Below are 24,843 nucleotides of genomic sequence, written 5' to 3'. Positions count from 1 at the left end.
GGTTGTTATTATGTTATTTTAATGTTCTATGTTGAACACACTTTTTGCGATTCATCTTCCACGCTAAACCACACCATCCGGGCGGGGGGAGGGGGGGGGGGGGGGGAGGGGCGTAGCCCAGTGGTAAAGCGCTTGCTTCATGTGCGGTCGGTCTAGGATCGATTCCCGTCGGTAGACTCATTGGGCTATTTCTCGTTCCAGCTGGTGCACCACGACTGGTATATCAAAGGTCGTGATGTGTGTTATTCTGTCTGTAGGATGGTGCATACAAGAAAGATCCCTTGCTACTAATGGAAAAATGTAGCGGGTTTCCTCTCTACGACTGTATGTTAAATTAGCAAATGTTTGACATCCAATAGCCGATGATTAGTAAATCAATGTGCTCTAGTGGTATCGTTAACCAAAACAAACAGCACACCGCCCTGCATTACCTAATGTCAAAGCACAGCATATGCATTACGTAATGTCAAGCCACGCCACCCTTCTTTAAAACACACCAGACACAACCACATACCATCCCAAGCCAAGCCACACCAGTGCACTGTATTGTTCTAAGCCAAACTATATCACCATGTACCTCTATAAGCCAAACTACATAACCGTATATTTTCCCAAACCAAAATACATCACCCTGTATCTCTCCAAGCCAAAATGCATCACCTTGCATCTCTACAAGCCAAAAGACATCACCCTGTATCTCTACAAGCCAAATTTCATCACCCTGTATCTCTAGAAGCCAAAATATATCACCATGTATCTATCCAAGCCAAAATACACCACGCCGTATCTCTCTAAGCCAAAATGTATCACCATGTATCTTTCCAAGCCAAACTACTTCAGCCTGTATTTCTGCAAGCCAAAAACACTTCAGTCTGTATTTCTTCAAGCCAAAACACTTCAGTCTGTATATCTTTAAGCCAAACTAGATCATCCTGTATCGTCTAAGCCAAACAACATCACCTTGTATCAAAATGCACCAATCTATATCGCCTTACATCACCCCACACCAAGGGCGGGACGTAACCCAGTGGTATAGCGCACGCCTGATGCGCGGTCGGTCTAGGATCGATCCCCGTCGGTGGGCTCATCATTGGGCTATTTATCAGTCCAGCCAGTGCATCACGACTGGTATATCAAAGGCCGTGGTATGTGCTATCCTGTCTATGGGATGGTGCGTATAAAAGATCCCTTGCTGCTAATCGAAAAAGAGTAGCCCATGAAGTGGCGACAGCGGGTTTCCTTTCTCAATATATGTGTGGTCCTTAACCATATGTCCGACGCCATATGACCGTAAATAAAATGTGTTGAGTGCGTTGTTAACTAAAACATTTCTTTCCTTGTCAGCTTGTATTGAACACTTTTTGTATTTTTTATATCACTGTACTGTATTTGACTTTTGTTGTTTAGGTGACGGTGCATAACAGCGACAGGTACTCGGAGCATGTGTCATCCATGAATTCTGTCCATACCTCGTCCATCACCTCCCCCTCCCAGTCACCATCCTTCCACCTCGTCAAGAAAACCCCGGACGTGCAACCTCAACACATGGCGAGATTGGAACTCCCGGCAGCGGAATCCTACAAAGTGGACGTCTACTCCGTGGGTGTGATCATCGAAACCAAGGTTTGAGTCTTCCTGTTCCAGTACCAGTGCTCAACACATATTGGAGAAAGTCACCATACCCTCATAGAAACTTTAGTTTGTGCCATATAGCTTTATAGTAAATGCGGTTGATGGTTTCTATCAGCCCAGACCAAAATTACACTAGCAGAGACCGAGGGATAGTGGATTTGTCGAACCCCAGGGCCGTAGCTAGCGGGGGGGGGGGGGGGGGGGGCAGCAAAAAATCCGGAAAGCATTATAGAAACTTACAGAAAATTCTCTTCTTAACCGTTTAAGGAGTTTTAGACTATTAACTACTCAGTTGCGCCCCCCCCACCCCCAACCAACAAAAGATCCTACCTACGGCCCTGAACCCTGTTCATTATAGCTTTCATTAGTTATCTGATAGACTTTCATTCATTTTAACTTATTTTCGTGCTTATAATCCAATTAAGGTTCAAGAACGATGTCCTGGGCACACACTTCAGCTAGCTGGGCTGTCTGTCCAGGACAGTGGGTTAGTTGTTAATTGTTAGTGGTTAGTGAGAGAGAAGAGGGTGTAGTGGCCTTAGTGGAGCGGGTACCGGTCTGCGAACCCTGTACTTACCAGCCTCTACTCCGATGGCTTAACCACTGCGCCACCGTGGCCGGTTATCTCTGCTCAAATCAGACACTGAAATGTTCTGACAACGTCCTGATTACTAACACCGTCGGTATCCTTATCAGTGGCGAATCCAGAAAATCCATGGGGGGGGGGGGGGGGGGGGAGGAAGAGAGCAGTAACATGAGGTGGAATGCCAAAGGAACTTTGGTGGAGGTTTGAAGGGGATCGTATAAAAATGAAAATTATAGCAAAATTTATTGGGGCACCCCCTTAGGACCGCTTCTGCTTATCGTATTTAAATCTAAATTAAAAAAATCCACATCTCTGATCAAATCAGACAAAGGGGTGTCTTGTCGTGGTCGCGTCTACCAACACTGTCACTGTCCTTTTTGCGTTTAAATTTCAATGACAAAACCGTTATCTAAATAAACAAATCGTAACTCTGCATAAATCAGAGTCAACGAGATGTTTTGACAAGGTCGTGACTAGTAACACATTCACTGACCTTTTCGTATTTAAATCTCACCGACAAACCAGTTACCTATTGAATGAGAAACAAAGGTAGGCAGAGGTGGATCTAGGGAGCGGGGGGGGGGGGGGGGGAGTGTCCCGCCCCTCCCCCAAAATTTTGTTATAATTTTATTATATATTGAATTAATTTTTTTAGGATCCCCCACCAAAGCTCCCCCAAAGATCCCTTGGCATTCCACTTCATGTCACTGTGTCCCCTCCTACACGGATTTTCTGGATCCGCCATTGGTAGGGACGTGAATATGATCACCCATGCTGGAGACCGACACGTGTAAAAGTAACTTTCATAACCAGTCGTATGTGTTCAGGTGTTCTTGTATTTGACATAGTCCATAATGCATTATTTTATTGTGGGACTTTGTTTTAATTTGTACACAGATAACGAAGTTGTCTATCTGTTTGTCTGTCTGTCTGTCTGTCTGTCTGTCTACAATGATAGTATTTTTTCTTTAGATGAATGGGGACTTCGACCCTGAAATGGTACTGGTAGAAGCGGAGGCACCGAGTGGCAGAATCATCAAAATCACCGGAGCTGGACACTATAGTGCTCAATTCATGCCCAACGAAATAGGTGTGTCCGTCATATGACCATGACAACGATTAACTGATCCCGCGTTCAGTATTTAGCAGGCTTGTTTTAAATGACATTGATGCACATATAAAACCACCTGAGGTGCGAGGGGTCGTAAGATCGATCGCACCTCGATCACCCTCGATTGCTTTGTGGTTTCCCCCGTCCTAGTCAGTGCCCCACGACAGGTACATCAAAGGCCGTATGTACTGTAAAGTGGATATAAATATCCGTTGCTGTTTTTATTTTCGGTAGGCCTTTAGAAACCCGTTTGGCAGCAGCGGTTTTCCATCTTCTTTGTCTCCCTCGCTAAATCTTTGTCTCTTTCTTTCTATCACTCTGTCAGTCTCTCTGACGTTCCCTCAGTCAGTCTCTGGCCTATCCCTATGTTAATCTACCATCTCTCTCTCTCTCTCTCTCTCTCTCTCTCTCTCTCTCTCTCTCTCTCTCTCTCTCTCTCTCTCTCTCTCTCTCTCTCTCTCTCTCTCTCCCTGTGTGTGTGTCTCCTCTCTCACTTCCTCTCTGTCTCTTTCACCCCCTCTCTCTGACTTTCTCTCTCTCCATCTGTCTCTCTTTTTTCTCTTTCTTTCTTTCTCTCTATTTTTCTCTCCCTCTTTCTCTCTCTCTCTCAATGTCGAAAGAACAATAATATTCTAAATAGCAAACATCGTCAGTTAAAATATGTTGAGGTGTTGCTAAACAAACACTATTTTCTTTCTGCGCGCTATTTCCAGGCCAGTGGAAGGTGTCTGTGTATTACGATGGCCGCTATCTTGACGGATGCCCCATTGACGTGGCTGACCCCTCGCAGGTCAGGGTTTGTGAACTTAGCGGAGGCATGATGGGCAGGCACCAGAACTTTAAAGGTAAGGGAGATCCCTCTAGGTAACACTGGACCAAATAACATCCGGCTGGGTCAAAGTTCGAAGTACAAATACTACAAGACCTACCATTGGTGTAACTAACACTGTTGACCATTTTTTTTTAATCTGTGTAATACATGTATTTAATTGTGTTTCATCCATTGCCACTATGTCAAGTACATTTGTGCTTGGAACATGTAATAAGGGGTATATGTGCCAAAACATTCTACAGTTGTGAGAAACAAGGCGTGTGGTAAAACATCCCGTTGCGTTTCGAAAATGAGCCGTTTAATAAGAAGAATAAATAGTGGTCATAATGTCGCAAAGAGAGGATGTCTTAAAGCGACATTTCGGGTATATTTTTTATTACTTGACCATTTAGAATAGACCATCCGACACCAATACAAGCATTATTGTCAATTGGTTTGCCCTACAATTTTTTTTAAAAGACCCAAAAACATCACCACACCGAAAAAATAAAAGAAAAGAAGAACCCCCCCAACCCCCCCCCAAACCCCCCCCCCCCCCAACTAAACAAAAAACCCAACGAAGTGAAGCTCCGTGGTCTAGTGGATAAGCTTTCTCATCTATCACCCTCTACCTACCATTCTTATTATTTTAATATAAAAAACTTTCTAGTTTTAATCTGTTTCGACCCTTTCTGTCAGTTTCCTCCGACTCTGTATTCTGAGAGATCGGCCTCGGTGGCGTCGTGGCAGGCCATCGGTCTACAGGCTGGTAGGTACTGGGTTCGGATCCCAGTCGAGGCATGGGATTTTTAATCCAGATACCGACTCCAAACCCTGAGTGAGTGTTCTGCAAAGCTCAATGGGTAGGTGTAAACCACTTGCACCGACCAGTGATCCATAACTGGTTCAACAAAGGCCATGGTTTGTGCTATCCTGCCTGTGGGAAGCGCAAATAAAAGATCCCTTGCTGCCTGTAGTAAAAAAGAGTAGCCTATGTGGCGACAGCGGGTTTCCTCTAAAAAACAGTTTCAGAATGACCATATGTTTGACGTCCAATAGCCGATGATAAGATAAAAAATCAATGTGCTCTAGTGGCGTCGTTAAATAAAACACACTTTACTTTACTTTACTGTATTCTGAGCTGTCCACACCATCGCCTACCTGTCTCAACTTCCTCCACGGGTGCAGTCTCTGTGTATTTCCCTGCACCCACTTGGCATCCTCGTCCTCTACCGCTAATAAAGCTGGTCTGACCCACGGCACTAACTAACGACCGCCGGTAGTAGGGGAGCATAGTAGGTGGTTACAAGTGCCTCTTAACAATGCCAGAAGTAACTACTGAACACTCTCCGAAGTTGTTAGACTAAGCCCACAGCTAAAAGCTGATGGGAAACGACAGGTGTGTGGCACAGAAAGCCACGAGAGACAAGCACCTGTCGCGGTTGGAGAGACAATGACTGGGATGTGGAGGTGGACAGTGAAAGAAGTTGAAAGAGAGGAGGAGTTGCCAAATTGGCAAGAAATGAGATGGAATTCAAAGAAGTAAAAGGAAAGGGGGAAATGGCATAAAAGACATTTACAAAAAAAACCCAACCCCAAAACCCCCAAAACCCACCACCGAACAATAAAAATATGGCAACAGACTTGTAAGTTCTGTGAATACCGCTACTAACAATCGTTAATGATGTTAACACTCGAGTTTATTAAAACTGTAGCTGTAGTTTTACTTTGCATTAGTAAACCATGTTATAATACGGCGAGGCAATCTTGTAATTTTAACATGAACGTATCCCCATTGTGCTGCTATTTCAGTGGACTGTACGAAAGCGGGGACAGGAGACGTAGAGGTGGACATTACACACAAGGGGAGGAAAATCCCCGTGTATCTGTCACAGCCGGCCAAGGGCTTTTACAAGGTGAGCTACACCCCCCATGACCCCGGACCTTACGCCGTCAACGTCAAGTTCAACAAGGCTGAAATTCGGGGTGAGTATTTCAAATCTTTTGGGTGCCCATCCCATTCATTACTCCATTGTTATTTTTTTAAGATGCCACAAACATTTTACACAGAGACAGAACAGAACAGAACTTTATTTCACTCAAAGCCACCATCCAGTGGCATCAGAGGAGTACATTATATAAATTATATATACATATACACACGTATGTTAAGTGACAAGTGTTTATAACAAACAAATAAGACTTTTTTGACATTACATTACTCCATTATGGCATACTTTCCAATTCGAATATTGACTCAGAATAAATTGCGTGAAACATAGCATGATTCCACAAGCGATAAGTAACTATTGCTTTTTAAAAATACAGTAACTTGTTAAGTGGCGCGAAAAACAAAATCAACACAGCTTGAGCACAAAATGTTTATTTGTTTAAACATAAGCCAAGGCCCAAATTTTTGGAAGTTATCTTAGCGTTACGATATCGTAAAACCGCCATAGGGTATGGCAAGCCACGTTGTAACGTCATAACTTACGACGGTTTTACAATATCATAGCGCTACGGTAACTCCGATAATCTGTAGCCAGGACAATATCTCATTTTGCTCCTAAGTAAACCCATTTGCTCTTATTTGACCACATAACACGTGTAGGAGAGGGATTTGGGGGTCGAAACCCCTTCCTCTTCAAGCAATTTTGTTTTCAATATATTCTCAGGACGAGCATGATTCGACCCCTTTGTACAGTTCGCTCACCACAGCTAATCAATCGGCTATTCCCGTACGAGGAACTCGTGTCGTGTGGCACCACCTTAAAGTTCTAGATTGAAGGCCTTTCTAAGTTTCTAGGGATAAATAAAATAAAACTTTAATTTTTACCAAAGGGTAAAATAGTGTCCTTTTTTCAGTGGGTGCTTAATTAATTCATGTGCATTTAAAAAATATATTATTATTGTCTCTTTTTTACAGATTGCGACTTACACAATATTGACCCGGAAGAGAGGCAACGAAAAGCAGTTTTCAACACATCTATGGTCCAAGAGGATGGACAGATTAAAGTGAAAGCCTCGTGTAAGTTGACCTTTACTTGTCCGTCATATTCATACATGGCGGACCAAAGGCATATTTTAAAAGAGGGATCAACTCCTGAAAAGGGCACTTCATTAAAAGTTTTTCATTCTTCAAATGAAAACTGTAAACAGTTATAAAAGGTGGAGGGCATGGGCGTATGGGGACTCTTTGATTTAGGGGGGCTGGAGGGGTTGATTTGCCCAAAATTTTACCCAGATAAAAACTGCCCGAATTTCCCCCACTGTTTTCCCACTGTTTTGCCCGAATTTGGGGGTCATTTGCCCCCTGCCCCCCCCCCCCCGGGTCATACGCCCATGGTGGAGGGGGTACATGAATTTGTATAGGGGGAACATGTCCTTATTGTCCCCTCTCTTGCATTCGCCTCTTGCATCCGCCTATTATTGGCTATTGCAAAACATCCTCAGACTTGTCCTTTAAGAACTAAATTATTGTATCATACACAGCATCTCGCACTTAATGCCAGGTTATAGCACTAAAGTATGAATAACAAATATTAGATTTTAGGGTAGCTTTACATTACTAATGCTATTACTACTACTAATGCTATTACTACTACTAATGCTACTACTACTACTACTACTACTACTACTACTACTACTACTACTACTACTACTGCTGCTACTGCTACTACTATTATTACTATTGCTACTACTACCGATATTGCTGGTACTACTACTACTATTACTACTACTATTATATTACTACTTCTACTACTATACTACTACTACTACTACTACTACTACTATACTACTACTACTACTACTATACTATTACTACTAGTACTATACTACTATACTACTACTACTACTACTACTACTACTACTACTACTACTACTACTATTATCTACTACTATTATTATTACTACTATTATTATTAACACTAATATTACTTCTACTACTTGTACTACTACTGCTACTACTACTGCTACTACTGATTATTGTTGTTATCATTATATTTATATTTATTATATTATTATTATTATTATTATTTAATATTGATATTATGTTGACAGGTGACTGGGAAATCGACTACCTGACTGGTGGCCCGTTTATCTGTCACGTGACCGACGCTTCCGATATCCAAGTGTACGTCATGCAGGATGGAACAATCTGCAGTTCTCCCCAACTGATTGGTGAGTGGTGTTAAAGGGACAGATCCCAGTTTCAACTAAGTTTAGTTAATCTACAAACCTGTAACACATTTGGATAAAGTTACAGTTGAGTGAAACACGAGTCTGTGACTTTGAATGGTGAAATACCCTCTAAAAATAGACTAATACTCGACTCTTTACCTGATACTTCTGAGAATCACGTGCGTTTTTAAAAATATGATAAATACATTTTGTGATATTAAAAACACCAGGAAGACCAAAAAACACTTCGAATGTACGGAAATTGATGATCGAAACCATGAAATCTAAGTAAAGTATTATTTCTTTTATAAAAAACGGCTATAATAGTAAGAAATATGCCATAGTGTTTAAAAACTAGGGTATGCCCCTTTAAAACAAATAAACTTGAACTTGAAACAGCACCAACTTACGTGATAGACGTTACTATTGTTTTCTATGGGATTTGATTTGGTGGTATTTATTTGTCTTACGTACACATCGGTGAGAACTTCATTCGTGATTTTTGATAACACATAACAATAACACACATTTCTTACACACCCGTTGATGAGAACGCCATGCGTTATTTTTGATAACACATGCCCTGTTTGCACACGTACGTATGTTAACAATTTCAAGACATAAGACTGACTGCTCCTAGATGATGACCAGGTCACCACTGTCATACATCCAATGAAGAACTACACGATGGAAATAGATAACATTGTGACGTATAGTTAACGAATGTAGGACAATTGCTCACCGGACAATTGCTCACCGGACAATACCTCAACGGACATTTGCTCACCGGACAATTGCTCACCAATAAAATGAGAAATAGGACAATTGCTCACCTTTATTTTTCATTTTAATTAAAATAAAAATTTAAATAAAAATTTCATTTCCAGTATCAGTGGGTGTATAGAAATATCAGTTAAACACAATAAAATAACAAAATTAATTCTAAATTAAACATATTTTATTCCAATTCAGCACATCAGTTCAGCATAGAAATGTCAGTTAAACACATTTTAATAAAATAACAAAACTAATTATAAAACAACTATATTTTAAACAAGTTTAGCACATCAGTTCAGTATAGAAATGTCAGTTAAACACATTTTAATAAAATAACAAAACCAATTATAAAACAACTATATTTTAAACAAGTTCAGCACATCAGTTCAGTATAGAAATGTTCAGCACAATCTTCTTAGCTATTTTCTTAACATACATAAATCCTTCCACACAAAGCTTGCTATGACCTCTCTCTCTGTCTTAATAATCTCAATAATTGCTAATAAAAACAAAAACCCAATAACTATATATACCTATAATTGAAGAAGTACTCCTATGTGAGTGAGTCAGGTCAATTTTACTATTTTTTGTGATGTTTCTAATCTTTTTTTTTAAAAGGCTACAAAGTAACTAATTACTAAACACAACACACACTTTGAAAGGTTTGATCTACCTAAACCAACAATAACATTAATTAAGTGAATTGTGTTATTAACACAGCTTCGAAGTTGTGCCTATTAACAAAAGAAAACATATCAACGGTGACCACGACATTAGGGTGATCATGAAAAAGGAAAGTAAACAGTAATAATAATAAAGGTGAGCAATTGTCCTATTTCTCACTTTATTGTGAGCAATTGTCCGGTGAGCAATTGTCCGGTGAGGTATTGTCCGGTGAGCAATTGTCCGGTGAGCAATTGTCCGTACTTCATAGTTAACCTGGCAATCATGGGCCTGTGACGCTTAAGTTAGCTACAACGGCTGTAGCTAATTTTAACAACTTTTTTTTTACTAAAAGTTATTTACTGCCGTTGCACTTGTAGCTGACTTACGCGTCACAGACTCACGAATGTCAGGTTAACTATACGTCACAGTGTAATAGATTTCCATCGTGTAGTTTTTCATTGGTTGTATGGCATTGGTGATCTGGTCATCACCTAGGAGCAGCCAGTCGTATGTCGTGAAATTGTTAACACACGTACATGTGCTAACAACCATGTATAACCAAAAATAACGCATGGTGTTCTCACCAACGGGTGCGTAAGAAATATAATAATACACTCGAGTCCATTAGATACCATTTATCATACATCGTGTTGTTTAAAAATTGATCTAATTAGCAAAACACATGGTGAAAACGTTTGAGGCTGCCTCATTTTCCTCAAATATATCCATTGTTTTTGTCCCATTTCGAGGATTTGCTTCAGCATTGAGCGTGGAGGAGGAGGGGCGTGTTGATTCCCTGACCCCCAACCGTCTTCCCGAACACTTATTGATACAATATTCTCGATGTATGGATGTATTTCTCTCCACAGCCGACTGTACCCGGGTAGGAGACGGAGTCCTAGAGGCCGAGGTCACTTACAACGGACTGCAATACCCCACCAAGATCGTGCAGGACAAGCCGTGTGTATACAGAATCACGTTCAAGCCGCGGGGACCCGGCGTCTACAAGGTTTACATCACCTACGACGGCACCCAAGTCAAAGGTAATGTCCTTGACTCTAGCTCCTGGCACTAGCCACTAACCCTAACCGCTTACCCTATCCCCTGACCCTTTGACTCTAGTCCCCGACGCTAGTCCATGACCCTAGACTCTGACCCTATCCGCTGATCCCAGCCCCTGGTCCTAGCCCCTGAACCTAGACTTTGACCCTAAACTCTGTCCCCAGCCCCCGATCCTAGACTCTGACCTTAGTCCCTGACTCTAGCCCCTGATCCTAGCCCCTGACCCTAGTTCTTGACCCTAGCACCTGACCCTATACTCTGACCCTAGACTCTGACCCTAGCACCTGACCCTGACCCTAGTTCCTAACTCTAGTCCCTGATCCCAGCCCCTGACCCTAGCCCTTGACTCTAGCCCCTGACCCTAGGCCCTGACCCTAGACTCTGACTCTAGCTCCAGATCCTAGCCCTGACCCTAGACTCTGCCATAGCCACCGACCCTAGACTCTGCCCTAGCTTCCGAGATACTGCTCCTAGCCCCTGACCCTAGCCCTTGACTCTAGCCCCTGACCCTAGGCCCTGACCCTAGACTCTGACTCTAGCTCCAGATCCTAGCCCTGACCCTAGACTCTGCCATAGCCACCGACCCTAGACTCTGCCCTAGCTTCCGAGATACTGATCCTAGCCCCTGACCCTAGCCCCTGATCCTAGCCCCTGATCCTAGCCTCTGACCCTAGCCCCTGACCCTAGCCTCTGACCCTAGCCCCTGACCTTCGCCTCTGACCCTAGCCCCTGACCCTAGTCTCTGACCCTAGCCCCTGACCCTAGCCCCTGACCCTAGCCCCTGACCCTAGCCCCTGATCCTAGCCTCTGACCCTAGCCCCTGACCCTAGCCCCTGATCCTAGCCCCTGTTCCTAGCCCCTGATCCAAGCCCCTGACCCTTGCCCCTGACCCTAGCCCCTGATCCTAGCCCCTGATCCTTGCCCCTGATCCTAGCCCCTGACCCTAGACTCTGATCCTAGCCCCTGATCCTAGCCCCTGACCCTAGCCCCTGATCCTAGCCCCTGATCCTAGCCCATGATCCTAACCTCTGTCCCCAGCCCCTGACCATAGTCCCTGACTCTAGCCACTGACTCTTGCCCCTGATCCCAGCCCCTGATCCTAGCCCCTGATCCTAGACTCTAACCCTAGCCCATGTTCCTAGCCCCTGACCCTAGACTCTGCCATAGCCACCGACCCTAGACTCTGCCCTAGCTTCTGAGATACTGCTCCTAGCCCCTGACCCTAGCCCTTGACTCTAGCCCCTGACCCTAGGCCCTGACCCTAGACTCTGACTCTAGCTCCAGATCCTAGCCCCTGACCCTAGACTCTGCCATAGCCACCGACCCTAGACTCTGCCCTAGCTTCCGAGATACTGATCCTAGCCCCTGACCCTAGCCTCTGACCCTAGCCCCTGACCCTAGCCTCTGACCCTAGCCCCTGACCTTAGCCTCTGACCCTAGCCCATGATCCTAGTCTCTGACCCTAGCCCCTGACCCTAGCCCCTGACCCTAGCCCCTGATCCTAGCCTCTGACCCTAGCCCCTGACCCTAGCCCCTGATCCTAGCCCCTGACCCTTGCCCCTGACCCTAGCCCCTGATCCTAGCCCCTGATCCTTGCCCCTGACCCTAGCCCCTGATCCTAGCCCCTGATCCTTGCCCCTGATCCTAGCCCCTGACCCTAGACTCTGATCCTAGCCCCTGACCCTGGCCCCTGATCCTAGCCCCTGATCCTAGCCCATGATCCTAACCTATGTCCCCAGCCCCTGACCATAGTCCCTGACTCTAGCCACTGACTCTTGCCCCTGATCCCAGCCCCTGATCCTATCCCCTGATCCTAGACTCTAACCCTAGCCCATGTTCCTAGCCTCTGAACCTGACCTCTGACCCTAGACTCTGCTCTAGCTGCCGACCCTAGCTTCAGAGAAATATGCCATGTTTGTTTATCGCATACAATTGATTTTTAGTTACTACAAACAGGAGGACCAAACAAAATGTTTTAAATAATGAGTAAGTCAAAAATAATTATTTGTTTTAAAGTATTGACCAATAAGTAGGTCACTATGTGTAGAGATGTGACACTGGAATATTGTACATATTAAGTCTGTAACAAAGTCTGCTTCAGGATAAAGACTAAATACTCGAATATTATATATAATTCATTAATTACGTCTTCTTCCGCGATTGCGTCACAATGCATAAATAATAAATACTGTAATATTGTAAATAAAGCGGTATCTAAGTCTGGGTCATGAGGGTCAGTACATATGCATAAAGACTAGATACTAGAATATTCTACATAGGCCAGTAACTGAGCCTTCTTCGGTGACGAAGTCATTAAATACAAAGACGTGCTATTGGAATAGTATACATACTCATAGGTTACTAAAGTCTACTTTGATAACGGATCAATGCTTGTAGAGACGAGAGATATATCGTGTATAATTGAGTAACAAAGTCTTGGTTTTATTTCAGGATCTCCCTTCATCCAGGAGATAGATGAACTCAAATCACCCCAGGCTCACGGGGAGGGACTGAAACGCGCCATCTTGGATGAGCCCACTCACTTCTTTGTGGACCCGAGGGGATTTCCCGGCACGGTGTCCGTTAACGTTACAGGTGAGTTCATTTATACTCGCATCAGTGCCAAGTCTAAAGAATGTTTTTCATATAACATTTAGCAGGTTATAGAAGCGACACAGACTGATAAAACACATAACTTGATTAATCTTACGTACCTGGAGTTATTAATATGAACATACATGTATTTGTTTAAATATGTTCGGGCGGGACGTAGCCCAGTGGTAAAGCGCTCGCTTGATGCACAGTCGGTTTCAGATCGATGTCCGTCAGTGGGCCCATTGGGCTATTTCTTGTTCCAGCCAGTGCACCACAACTGGTATATCAAAGGCCGTGGTATGTGCTATCCTGTCTGTGGGATGGTGCATATTAAAGATCCCTTGCTACAAATGGAAAAATATAGCGGGTTTCCTCTCTTAGACTATTACCAAATGTTTGACATCCAATAGCCGATGATTAATAATCAATGTGCTCTAGTGGTGTCGTTAAACAAAACAAACTTCTTTGTTTAAATATAATAAAATATTACACAATATTAGCCGCATAAGCAATCTACAATATTAGGTATTAAAAAAACAAACAATATACCATATAATATATTGTTATACAACTAAACAATAGTTATTATACACAGTATTATATGTTGTTAGACATAAAGAGTTATACAGTGGCAAATATTGTTAGATACAATAAACATCATTATATTTTGTCGACCGGCCTCGGTGGCGTCGTGGCAGGCCATCGGTCTACAGGCTGGTAGGTACTGGGTTCGGATCCCAGTCGAGGCATGGGATTTTTAATCGAGATACCGACTCCAAACCCTGAGTGAGTGCTCCGCAAGACTCAATGGGTAGGTGTAAACCACTTGCACCGACCAGTGATCCATAACTGGTTCAACAAAGGCCATGGTTTGTGCTATCCTGCCTGTGGGAAGCGCAAATAAAAGATCCCTTGCTGCCTGTCGTAAAAAGAGTAGCCTATGTGGCGACAGCGGGTTTCCTCTAAAAACAGTGTCAGAATGACCATATGTTTGACGTCCAATAGCCGATGATAAGATAAAAAATCAATGTGCTCTAGCGGCGTCGTTAAATAAAACAAACTTTACTTTACTTTTATATTTTGTCAGACATGTAAACAATATGCACTAGTGTATATAGTCAGGGACATAAACAACATATATAGCATTATACATATAAACATTATATAATATTTTGGTTTGTTAAGATTCACAAACTATGCAGTGTATATTGATAGACACATAATCTCAAATTGGAACTGGATTGTGGTGGTGATAATATAATGTCATACATTTGAATGGTCGAAGTTTAATGTGTTGATAGGTCCGACTTATCCAATCAAAAGCCAGATCGAGCCTTTGCCTGACGGGACTCTGAAGGTCCATTACACACCTGTCGAGAGAGGGCGCCACATCATCAACATCCGGATAGACGGCAGAGATATTGAAGGTTTGATATTGATACACCAGGTCTTGCGCGATGTTCAAATTATAGGGTGACGTCACGTCTCTCTCAAACTTTGAGAAGGCGAAGTTTTTAACGCGAAGGAGGCTTGATTTTTTAAAATTTAAAAACGATAATAATGAATTAAATCTGTTATATTAACGCAATATTATTTTATAATTTTGACATCTTTTACTTATATGTTGAATTTATCACTATTAAAAAGTCTCCAACGCAGGCAGTTCACCCGATAATGGCTTACGTTATCTCGAACTATATAAGTGATACCTAAAAATTCTGTTTAAAGAGACTGAGCTTACGGCCATTGTAAAGCCTTTCCGACCAACAGAGCATTTTCGATGACGTAAAATACACATTACATTCATCTTCTTATTTAAAATATCAGTGTCTGTATTTACAAGGTGTTTGTTGTTGTCCTAATGCTGGTAGTAGTCCAAACCGGATTTTAACTCTCAATAATTTCGTACATACAAAAAAATATATATCACGAATTAAAGTAAAAACTGAGTGCTACAAACTTTAATTAACGTGAACTTATCATATCCATTGACATTTAAAAGATAATATTATATTAATTACAAAGATAGCATTCAATTATTTTAGAAGAACTATGATAGAAGAATATACACTCTAAATACTAAATAGTTCATAATTATGTTGTTGTTTTACCCGGGCGTCTTTCTGTTGTTAATATTTATGGAGAACTCTAGGAATACTAAAATTGTTAATATATAACCTGGTCATTAATTTAATGATTGATTTAAGTTTAGTATTATTAGCACGGTATAATATGCTTTAATGTTATAAGTAATCACTTAGAACCATTTTATTATGTAGTACATTTATGTCAATGGTGGTTGACTTTACCATTTTACCAGATAATTTATTCATGTCAATGTTGTTAAAAAACAATTTAACAGATAGACCAATCATGCCAATGGTGGTAGATGTTTAATAGGTAGCCGACTCATGCCAGTGATGGTTGATTTTACCAGATAGCCCCGTCATGCCAACGGTGGTTCATTTTAGCAATAGGTAGTCAATTTATACCAATAATGGTTGATTTTACCAGATAGTTTATTCATGCCAATGTTGGTTAATTAAAACAATTTACCAGTAGTTAGTCCATTCATGTCAATAATGGTTGATTTTACCAGACAGCCCCTTCATGCCAACTGTGGTTGATCCCTACAACGTGAGGGTGTCTGGCGGCTGGCGTCCACTGGTTGATGATAAGGGAATCATCCCACTGGTGGTCAACAAGGAGAAACAACTTCCGTTTGATGCTTCTGCCGCTGGCCCAGGTGAGTTGTTTTATGTGCTTGGTACTGCAGACTGATATGATTTGCGGGTTTGGTACCATTTTGGATGAAAATAAAATAAAACTCTGGGGTGTAACATTCTCTTTGAGAATGGCCAATACAGCACAAATTGAAGTTTAGAGTAAAAGTCAGTATCTATCTGTGATATTTGTATTTGTATTTTTGCACAGTTCTTTACACTGTTTTTATTTATATCTTGAATTTTTCTGTTGATGTTGATCATCACCTTGTTTGTTTCCATTACCATAGTTTGACACCCAATAGCCGATGTATTTTTCGTGCTGGGGTGTCGTTAAACATTCATTCATTCTTATTCTAGGGTCCCAATTTGTCAGGCCACCCAACCCCCTTTTTGGGGCCCTTTTCAAAATGGTCGCCACCACACAGGCCTAGCGGCGTATCTCATATCATGAACTAATTAGTGGATGTTAATATTAATTTGTGTCTAATTCGGTGTTTTAGAGGGTGTAGAGTCCGATTATGAAGAATCCAGGTGGATTCGAGGTAGAGAGCAAGTTCATTTGTTACAGGCCAAGGTCACAGCTGCAAATACAAATTATTTTTCAGCTAAGAGAAGAATTTACTCATAACCGTAAAACTATACAAGCGCTTGAATACTAAATACTAATACAAACAATAAAAGTCTATAGTGTAAAACAAGTAGCAATAGACACCAATAAGCAGGGTTAATCTAGGATGGCAAGATTTCCTCGTGGAACACAGAATATCTATGCATCCTTATAGCTCATTTTCCTACGGAAATGTACCAGGGTAAATCGGGTTGCAATTATGTTTGGTTACTAAAATTCGATATTTAATATATTTTGCAAATTGTTTTGCAAGGCTTTATTATTTATATTTCAATAAATCATCGTTTCAGAACTTACACATTTCTATTGATATATATATATATATATATATATATATATATATATATATATATATATATATGTGTGTACTAATTAGGGGCGGAGGACGTAGCCTAGTGGTAAAGCGCTTGCTTAATGCGCGGTCGATCTGGGATCGATTCCCGTCGGTGACCCATTGGACAGTCACAGCCAGTGCAACGCGACTTGTATATGAAAGGCCGTGGTATGTACCATCCTCTCTGTATGATGGTGCATATAAAAGATCCCTTTCTACTAATGGAAAAATGTAGCGGGTTTCCTCTCTACGACTGCGTCAAAATTACCATATGTTTAACATCCAATAGCCAATGATTAATAAATCAATGTGCTCCAATGGTGTCGTTAAACAAAACAAGCTATACTAATGTATCATTTCCTGTGTCTCAACAGAGTAAACATTTAATATTTCAGGGGAACTAACTGCTCAAGTTCGGGGTCCATCCGGTAAAATCCCTGTCGCCATTGATGCCAGGAATGATGGGAGAAACACGGTTATCTTCACCCCAAGAGAGGAAGGTAGGCTGTTTAACAACCTTATTACATCAAATTTACTTCTGTATAATCATATTATTAATAGTTTTGTATTTCTCTGTATATTTTCATTCTCTATGTGTACTCTACTATTCACTGTATGTATGTTGTGTTTTAGAAAAGCTAAATTGTTTTAGCATGTATTAATAGGAAAACTCACTTTAGCGTATGTTGATAGTAAATATCAATTAGCAATAATTGTTGATAGTACAGCTCGGTTTAAGGTATGTTGATAGTAAGCCTCAGTTTAGCATCTGTTGACAGAAAAGCTCACTTAGCGTCGATTGATAGAAAGCTCAGTTAGCGATTGTTGAAAGTAAAACTCGATTTAACATCTGTTGATAGCAAAGTTCAGTTTAGGATATGTTGATAGTAAAGCTCAGTCTAGGGTATACTAATAGTAAGCACAGTTTAGCATTTCTTGATAGTTATCGTATCGTCTGATGATAGTAAATGTCAGTTTAGGGTCTGTTGAGAGTAAAGCTCAATCTAGGGTATATTAAAGGGACATTCCTGAGTTTGCTCCATTATAAGATGTTTCCGGCTACTAAAATATTTGTATGATTAAACTTACATATTAAATATATTTTCTTGTTTAGAATACCAGTGTCTGTATATTCAATGTGTTTCTGGTCGTCTTAATATTTGTAAGAAGCCCAAACTGGATTTTGTCTTCAAATAATTTCGTACGTACGAAAAAAAAATATTTTAGGAAACAAAATGAAATTTAACCTAGTACAAATATTAGAACGATCAGAAACACGTTTAATATACAGCCACTAATATTTTATACAGAAAAATATATTTGATATGTAATTGCAATCGTTAAAAAGTCTTTGTTAGTCGAACATATCTTTAAAAGTGCAGCAAACTCAGGAATGTCTCTTTAATAGTAAGCACAGTTTAGCATCTCTTGATAGTTGATCTTATCGTCTGTTGATAGTAAACGTCAGTTTAGGGTCTGTTGATAGTAAATGTCAGTTTACCGTATGTTAATAGTAAGCTCAGTTTAGCTTCTTGACAGTAAGCGCAGTTTAGCATGCCTTGAAAGCTCAGTTTAGCGTCTGCTGATAGCAAATCTCATTTTAGCGTATATTGATCTGTAAATAAGTCAAGCGAATTCTTGGTTAACATCTGTTAATAAAGAGATGGGATTTAGCCCAGTCGGTTGAGTGCTCGCTTGAGGTGCTTTCGTCGCAGGATCGAACCACCTCAATTTATCCACTCAACTGATTGGGTTTTTTTCTCGTTCCAACCAGTGCACCACGACTGGTCAAAGGCCGTGATATGTGCTTTCCTGTCTGTGGGAAAGTGAATATAAAAGATCCCTTGCTGCATAGGAAAAATGTAGCGGGTTTCCTCTGATGACTACGAATCAGAATGACCAAATGTTTAACATCCAACAGTCAATGATTAATTAATCAATGTGTTCTAAAATGTTTAGAGACTAGACTCGAGACTACTAGAGTCTGAAACAGTAAGTTCATGGCAATGCCAAACAAACTGCATGCCTGTGGCGTCATTTGAGATGGAGTCTAGACTCTAAACGTTTTATAAGCACGTGTCCAGACTTAATTACCTATTATAGTAGTTATGCATGTATACTACACAGAGGTGTAATGTGGGACTGAGTGCATGGCTATCTTCCCAATACTGTGGATTAGGGTTTTGGTTGCAGTCAATATGTGCTGTTACTATTTATCATGTTTGTTTCTTATTTTGAAATCATTTCACCTAAGCTTCAGCTTCTTGTTTTACGAGGAAACATCATGAATGAAGTACCGTTTTATAACCACGGACCCAGTTTGAAAGAATCATAAAATTCCACTCCATCATGCTATCTCTCTTTCAGGACGCCATACTATCGATGTTCGTTGGAGTGGCTTCCCACTAGAGAAATCTCCGTACATTGGCTATGCTACCAGATACCCCGAGGTAGAACCTGACAACTACAAACTGGTCCAGATTCCGCTAAAAACAGACAGCTACCCCAGACAGATGGAAGCCTACCCCAGACAGATGGAAGCCTACCCCAGACAGGCGGACACTTACCCCAGACAGGCGGACACTTACCCCAGACAGGCGGACACTTACCCCAGACAGACGGAGGCCTACCCTAGAGTGACAGACACGTTCCCTAGACAGACGGAGGCCTACCCCAGAAAAACGGACGCCCCCAGACAGACAGTAGTCTACCAATATCAGTCGGATCCCTACCAGCGACAGGACGATCCCTACCCCAGACCACCATCCACCGTGGGTTCTCTGAACGGAGAGCCACAAGTCAGCATCCACGGAAGCGAACCCGCCATCTACCGTCCGTACCAGGCACAGCAAGGACCGAACGTCATCTTCGAGCACCCTCAAGAAACGCCTCCCCCATCCATGCCGAACGCTGTCAAAGTCCTCCCCACTCTAGACGCGAGAAGGTCTCCTAAAGTCATCCTTAGTGGGCGGGGCCTTAAGGAAGCAGAGGTAGACAAGCCAGCGGTGTTTTACGTAGACGGAACCAAGGCTGGAGTTGGTGAGTCTATTTTATATACTCTACAAGATTAATTAAAGGGACATTCCCGAGTTTGTCGCATTATAAGATGTTTCCGACTAATACAATATTTCTACGATTAAACTTACATATTAAATATATTTTCTTGTTTAGAATATCAGTGTCTGTATATTCAATGCGTTTCTGGTCGTCTTAATATTTGTAAGAAGCCCGAACTGGATTTTGTCTTCAAATAATTTCGTACGTACGAAAAAATATATTTTAGGAAATAAATCAAATTTAGCCTAGTACTAATATTAGAACGATGTAATTATAATCGTTAAAAAGTATCTTTTAGTCGATGACATTGAAATTGCAACAAACTCAGGAATGTCCCTTTAAGGGTTTTGTTGTTAATGTGGGTTTTTTTGCTATAGTGTTATATTATGTTAGCAGATTTGGATTACAGATGATTGATTAACATTGTTTGAGTAAATTGTCACCAGTGATGCACTCAAAAATTATGCATACAGTTTCTTGCTCAAAATATTCAACACTAGGCCCATATTTTCGAAGCTATCTTAGCGCTACGAAATCGTAAAACCATCGTAGGGTGTAACGTCACAACAGCACACGCCATAGTGATGTCATAGCTTACAATGATTTTACGATTTCATAGGCTAAGATTGCTTTGAAAATATGGGCCCTGTACATTCTGTATGGTTGCATCAGGGGCGTAGCGTGATCTGGACCGGGGGTGGGGGGGGGGGGGGGGGTGGGGTGGTCGAATATGAAACAAGTGTACCCTTTTTTATTTTGTTTTTGCACCACCAGAAATTCCATATGTATAAACCTGTGTGTTTAATTCTGAAAGCGGACCCACCCCCCCCCCCCCCCCCCCCCCCCCAGCCTACGCCCTTGTGCATGTTATCCTAATGTTTACACAAGCTCAAGATCCTGTCTGGTTGTCAAGATTTTGCATACACCAAAATATTTATGATTTTTTTTTTTTTGTAAATATCTTTTAGAAATATGTCCTATTGAATTGTTAGGACGTCTGACAAATCGAAACACTTCAACTGGTCATAAACAGGGGTGGATCCAGGAATAGTTTTAATATTGGTGGTGGTGGTGGTGATGTTGTGGGGCGGAGGGGAGATTTAAGGAAAAAAGGGCAGATGGACCAACTCGTGAAAATGGCAACCCAGCGATTTTGTTTTTAAAGCCAGAAAAAAGAGGCGCTAATTATTCATATATTTAAGGGGATGGGTCTCCTGGTCCGCCCTTGGAACCACCTCTGATAAATATAAGCATAAGTTGTGGGATGTATACATTCTATATCACTGAATAACAAATAACATTAATGACATTAATATAATTTAACCAATGTTGACCAATCCCAAAACGTTGTACATGTATTTGACGAAGGAATCATATGTTGATTACAGCCCGTTACTTCGACGTATCAGAGTTCGATATAGACGGGTATTATTACAGTATACAATTCTCGTTCCAGGCTTCCCGGCCGCTGAACTTTCCAGCATTAACGACAAGGTTCCCGTGAACATAGAGCCAGTACGTCCACAGGTGTCAAAGTGTACGTACATCCCCAGGAAACCAGGGGCGTACCTCCTCAACCTCAAGTGGAACCACCACACCCTCAAGGGATCGCCCTTCAAGGTATGCCATATACGTAACTAAGTGTCACGGGGATCCTACAATACCCGTAACTGAATAAAACACGATTGTCCAAATATCTCTCCTAACTGTATATCTATTAGATCTCTCTGTAACAGGCAGTTCAACCCGCGTGGCTTAATTAATAAAGGAATTACAACTCTATTCCTAACTGGTTAATTTTTAATTAACCCTTAACTACTCATTCAGTAACCTTGTAATACAGAATTAATACTGGTACCTATCACAATAAAGACAATAACCTACAGTTTACCTAGGTCCTCTAGGATGACTGGATAAGCCTTATATATATTAGAACAGTGAGCCTACAGTTTACTGCGTCAGATTACCGGCAGCACCGTCTAAATAATATTGGTATAATACAGTATTAAAATATTTAAAGTCACATCAATCACATCAAGGTTATACAACAGAGCAGAAATAATATTTACCAAGTCCAAACGGACGCCTTCCCTGGAAGCCTTCCAATATGTTTCTCCTAGAGATCTCTAAAACCCTAGCTATTTATCATAAAAGCCAAATATCGCCCGGGGGCACATCGCGGCACCGAATACCTACAAGTGATATTGCCACAGCGACCAAGACGACAATTTTCCTTAGATGGCCAGACTTGCTGACGCCTAGTCGCCAAAATCACGATCGTAAAAACCGCACTCGCGGAGGTATTACGTAACTACTGGCCACATGGCCTCCGCACCTGGGCTGGGTGTGTATTAGGCACAGCTCGACCACGGTCGCGCGGAGGTATTACGCAACAAAGTGCCCACCTGGGCTTAAGTGCATATTGGAACTGCACACGGCCCTCTAAAACAATTAATATCGCCACAGGCGAAGACAAAATTAAGAGCATGTTCCGTCACACTAAGCTTTAAATGTTGAAAGTTTGTTTTGTTTAACAACACCAGTAGAGTAAATTGGTTGGTTAATTATCGGCTACTGGATGTCAGATTTTGGTGTATGGGTGTTTGTTGTTGTTTTCGTAAGTGAGTTGTTGTGTCAAAAAGTTAAAAGTTAATTTTGTTTAACGACACCACTAGAGCACATTGATTTATTAATCATCGTTTAATGGATGTCAAAGATTTTGTAATTTTGACATATAGTCTTAGTAAGGAAACCACAGACAGGATAGCACATACCACGGCCGTTGATTGATATACCATTCGTGGTGCACTGGCTGGAACGAGAAATAGCCCACAGGATCAACTGACGGGGATAGATCCCACGCCGATCGCGCATCAAGCGAGCGCATTACCACTGGGCTACGCCCCGCCCTGTTGTGTCAAAGTATTACATGTATATGTTTTATCTACGTAAATAAAATATCCTATAACGCCTATGTTTTATAGATTTCTTGGCTTAATAGATAAAGAAACATCGTTACAGCTACTCTGATCTGAAAACACCCACCAATATTCTGGTGTTTTTTTTAATTCAATTTGATCAAGCAATCAAAAAGGTCATTATTACCGGATGGGAAAATCAATTTCATGACAACGTGAACAATTCAGTTAAATAAACTTCCTTTAATAATTAATAAGACTAATGTTATATTTCCGTGACAATAACAATAAATATGATCGGTTTCGAACGTTATTGGGTGGCACAGATACTTGCTGTGTTAGGGTTTACTGGTTATATATACTGATGAAAAGAAATATGGGAACATATATTGGGATGGGAACTCTATTTACGTGCCCATATCCACAGAGGTTCAGGCACGCCCACCTCGGATTTAGCCCTTGACTTCGCCAGTGGTCAACTCCGGGGCAGGAGGGGAACATATATGGGAATGGGAACTCTATTTACGTGCCCCTGTCCACAAGGGTTCAGGCACGCCCACCCCGGATTTAGCCTCTGACTTCGCCAGTGACCAATTCCGGGGCAGGGGGCGGGGGGCGGGGGGCGGTGTGTGTGTGTGTGTGTGTGTGTGTGTGTGTGTGTGTGTATACATATATTATTATCTGAAACCAAGCCTGGTGCTTTTAAAGCTTTTAGAGTCTAGACTCGAGGCTCTAATAGAGTCTGAGACGGTGATGCCATGGCTACTCCATACAGACTGTATGCGTGTGACGTCATTAGAGATTTGGTCTGGACTCTAAAAGGTTTTATAACCAGATTTAATTACCTATTACAGTAGTTATGTTTGTATACAATACAGAGGTGTAATGCGAGATTGATGAACTGTGGGATTGAATGCCAATAACACGGTTAACTTCCTGATACAGTATGTGCTTGTACTATTTATCGTCTTTATTTCGTATTTTAAAATCATTTCACCTAAGCTTCAGCTTCTTGTGTTACTAGGAAACATCACGAATGAGGTACCGTGATATCTATCGTATGGTATCGTACCGTATCGTATCGTATCGTATCGTACCGTAGCTTACCATATCGTATCGTATCGTATCGTATTGTGTCTTATCGTGTCGTGTCGTATGGTATCGTATCGTATCATATCGTACCGTATGTATCGTGTCTTATTGTATCGTAACGTATAGTATCGTGGGGTTACTATTTTATGTATTCCCTACTTTATTTCCATTAGTATATTTGTGTGAGATCGTTGTCAGGTAAACGTGAGGGTGCCTGCCAGACCGATGAAGGTGAAGATGACGATGCCCCCAACACACGCGGTGGTGGGTAAAGACCTGGAGATCAACATCGACCCACGGGAAGGCGGACCAGGTACGTACCCTGCTGTCGTGACGCGGCTAGTTAAAACATTAAAGCGACAGACACTAGTTTTTAAACACTGACGTAGTTTTCTCTATTAAAGTCGTTGTTGATCATTTAAATTAGATGCACTTACATTTTATTAATTAGAATATTCATTTTCACACACCTGAAGTGGTTCTAGTCATCCAGGTTTTTGTAGCACCCCAAAATAAAAATAAAATTATAATTCTAAAAACGCACGTTCGTCTGAGAAGTAATGGTTATTGAGACGAGCTCTAGTTTAATATATTTTTTGTGGACGTTTTCCTCTGTTAAAATATCACAGATTTTGTTGTTTTTTTTGGTTAAAACTTACCATCATC

The 24,843-nt window shown here is 41.4% G+C and overlaps 1 protein-coding gene across 2 annotated transcripts in view; it reads left to right on the top strand.

Annotated features, from left to right (window-relative positions):
• The window catches only part of LOC121374016 (filamin-C-like), a 96,895-nt gene that overhangs the window by 58,091 nt on the left and 13,961 nt on the right, over positions 1-24,843 (top strand). For both annotated transcript variants that reach the window (XM_041500891.1, XM_041500901.1), the window contains exons 7-20: positions 1,408-1,623; positions 3,191-3,308; positions 4,043-4,174; positions 5,953-6,126; positions 7,067-7,168; positions 8,203-8,322; positions 10,635-10,808; positions 13,279-13,422; positions 14,724-14,849; positions 16,022-16,168; positions 17,506-17,610; positions 19,478-20,149; positions 21,624-21,787; positions 24,376-24,490. In XM_041500891.1, coding sequence (XP_041356825.1) covers positions 1,408-1,623; positions 3,191-3,308; positions 4,043-4,174; positions 5,953-6,126; positions 7,067-7,168; positions 8,203-8,322; positions 10,635-10,808; positions 13,279-13,422; positions 14,724-14,849; positions 16,022-16,168; positions 17,506-17,610; positions 19,478-20,149; positions 21,624-21,787; positions 24,376-24,490 — 2,509 coding nt within the window. The remainder of the gene's footprint in view (positions 1-1,407; positions 1,624-3,190; positions 3,309-4,042; positions 4,175-5,952; positions 6,127-7,066; positions 7,169-8,202; positions 8,323-10,634; positions 10,809-13,278; positions 13,423-14,723; positions 14,850-16,021; positions 16,169-17,505; positions 17,611-19,477; positions 20,150-21,623; positions 21,788-24,375; positions 24,491-24,843) is intronic.

The sequence above is a fragment of the Gigantopelta aegis genome, chromosome 1 (genome assembly GCF_016097555.1).
Source record: "Gigantopelta aegis isolate Gae_Host chromosome 1, Gae_host_genome, whole genome shotgun sequence".
NCBI classification, from domain to species: Eukaryota; Metazoa; Mollusca; class Gastropoda; order Neomphalida; family Peltospiridae; genus Gigantopelta; species Gigantopelta aegis.
This window is presented reverse-complemented; position numbering and strand designations above follow the sequence as displayed.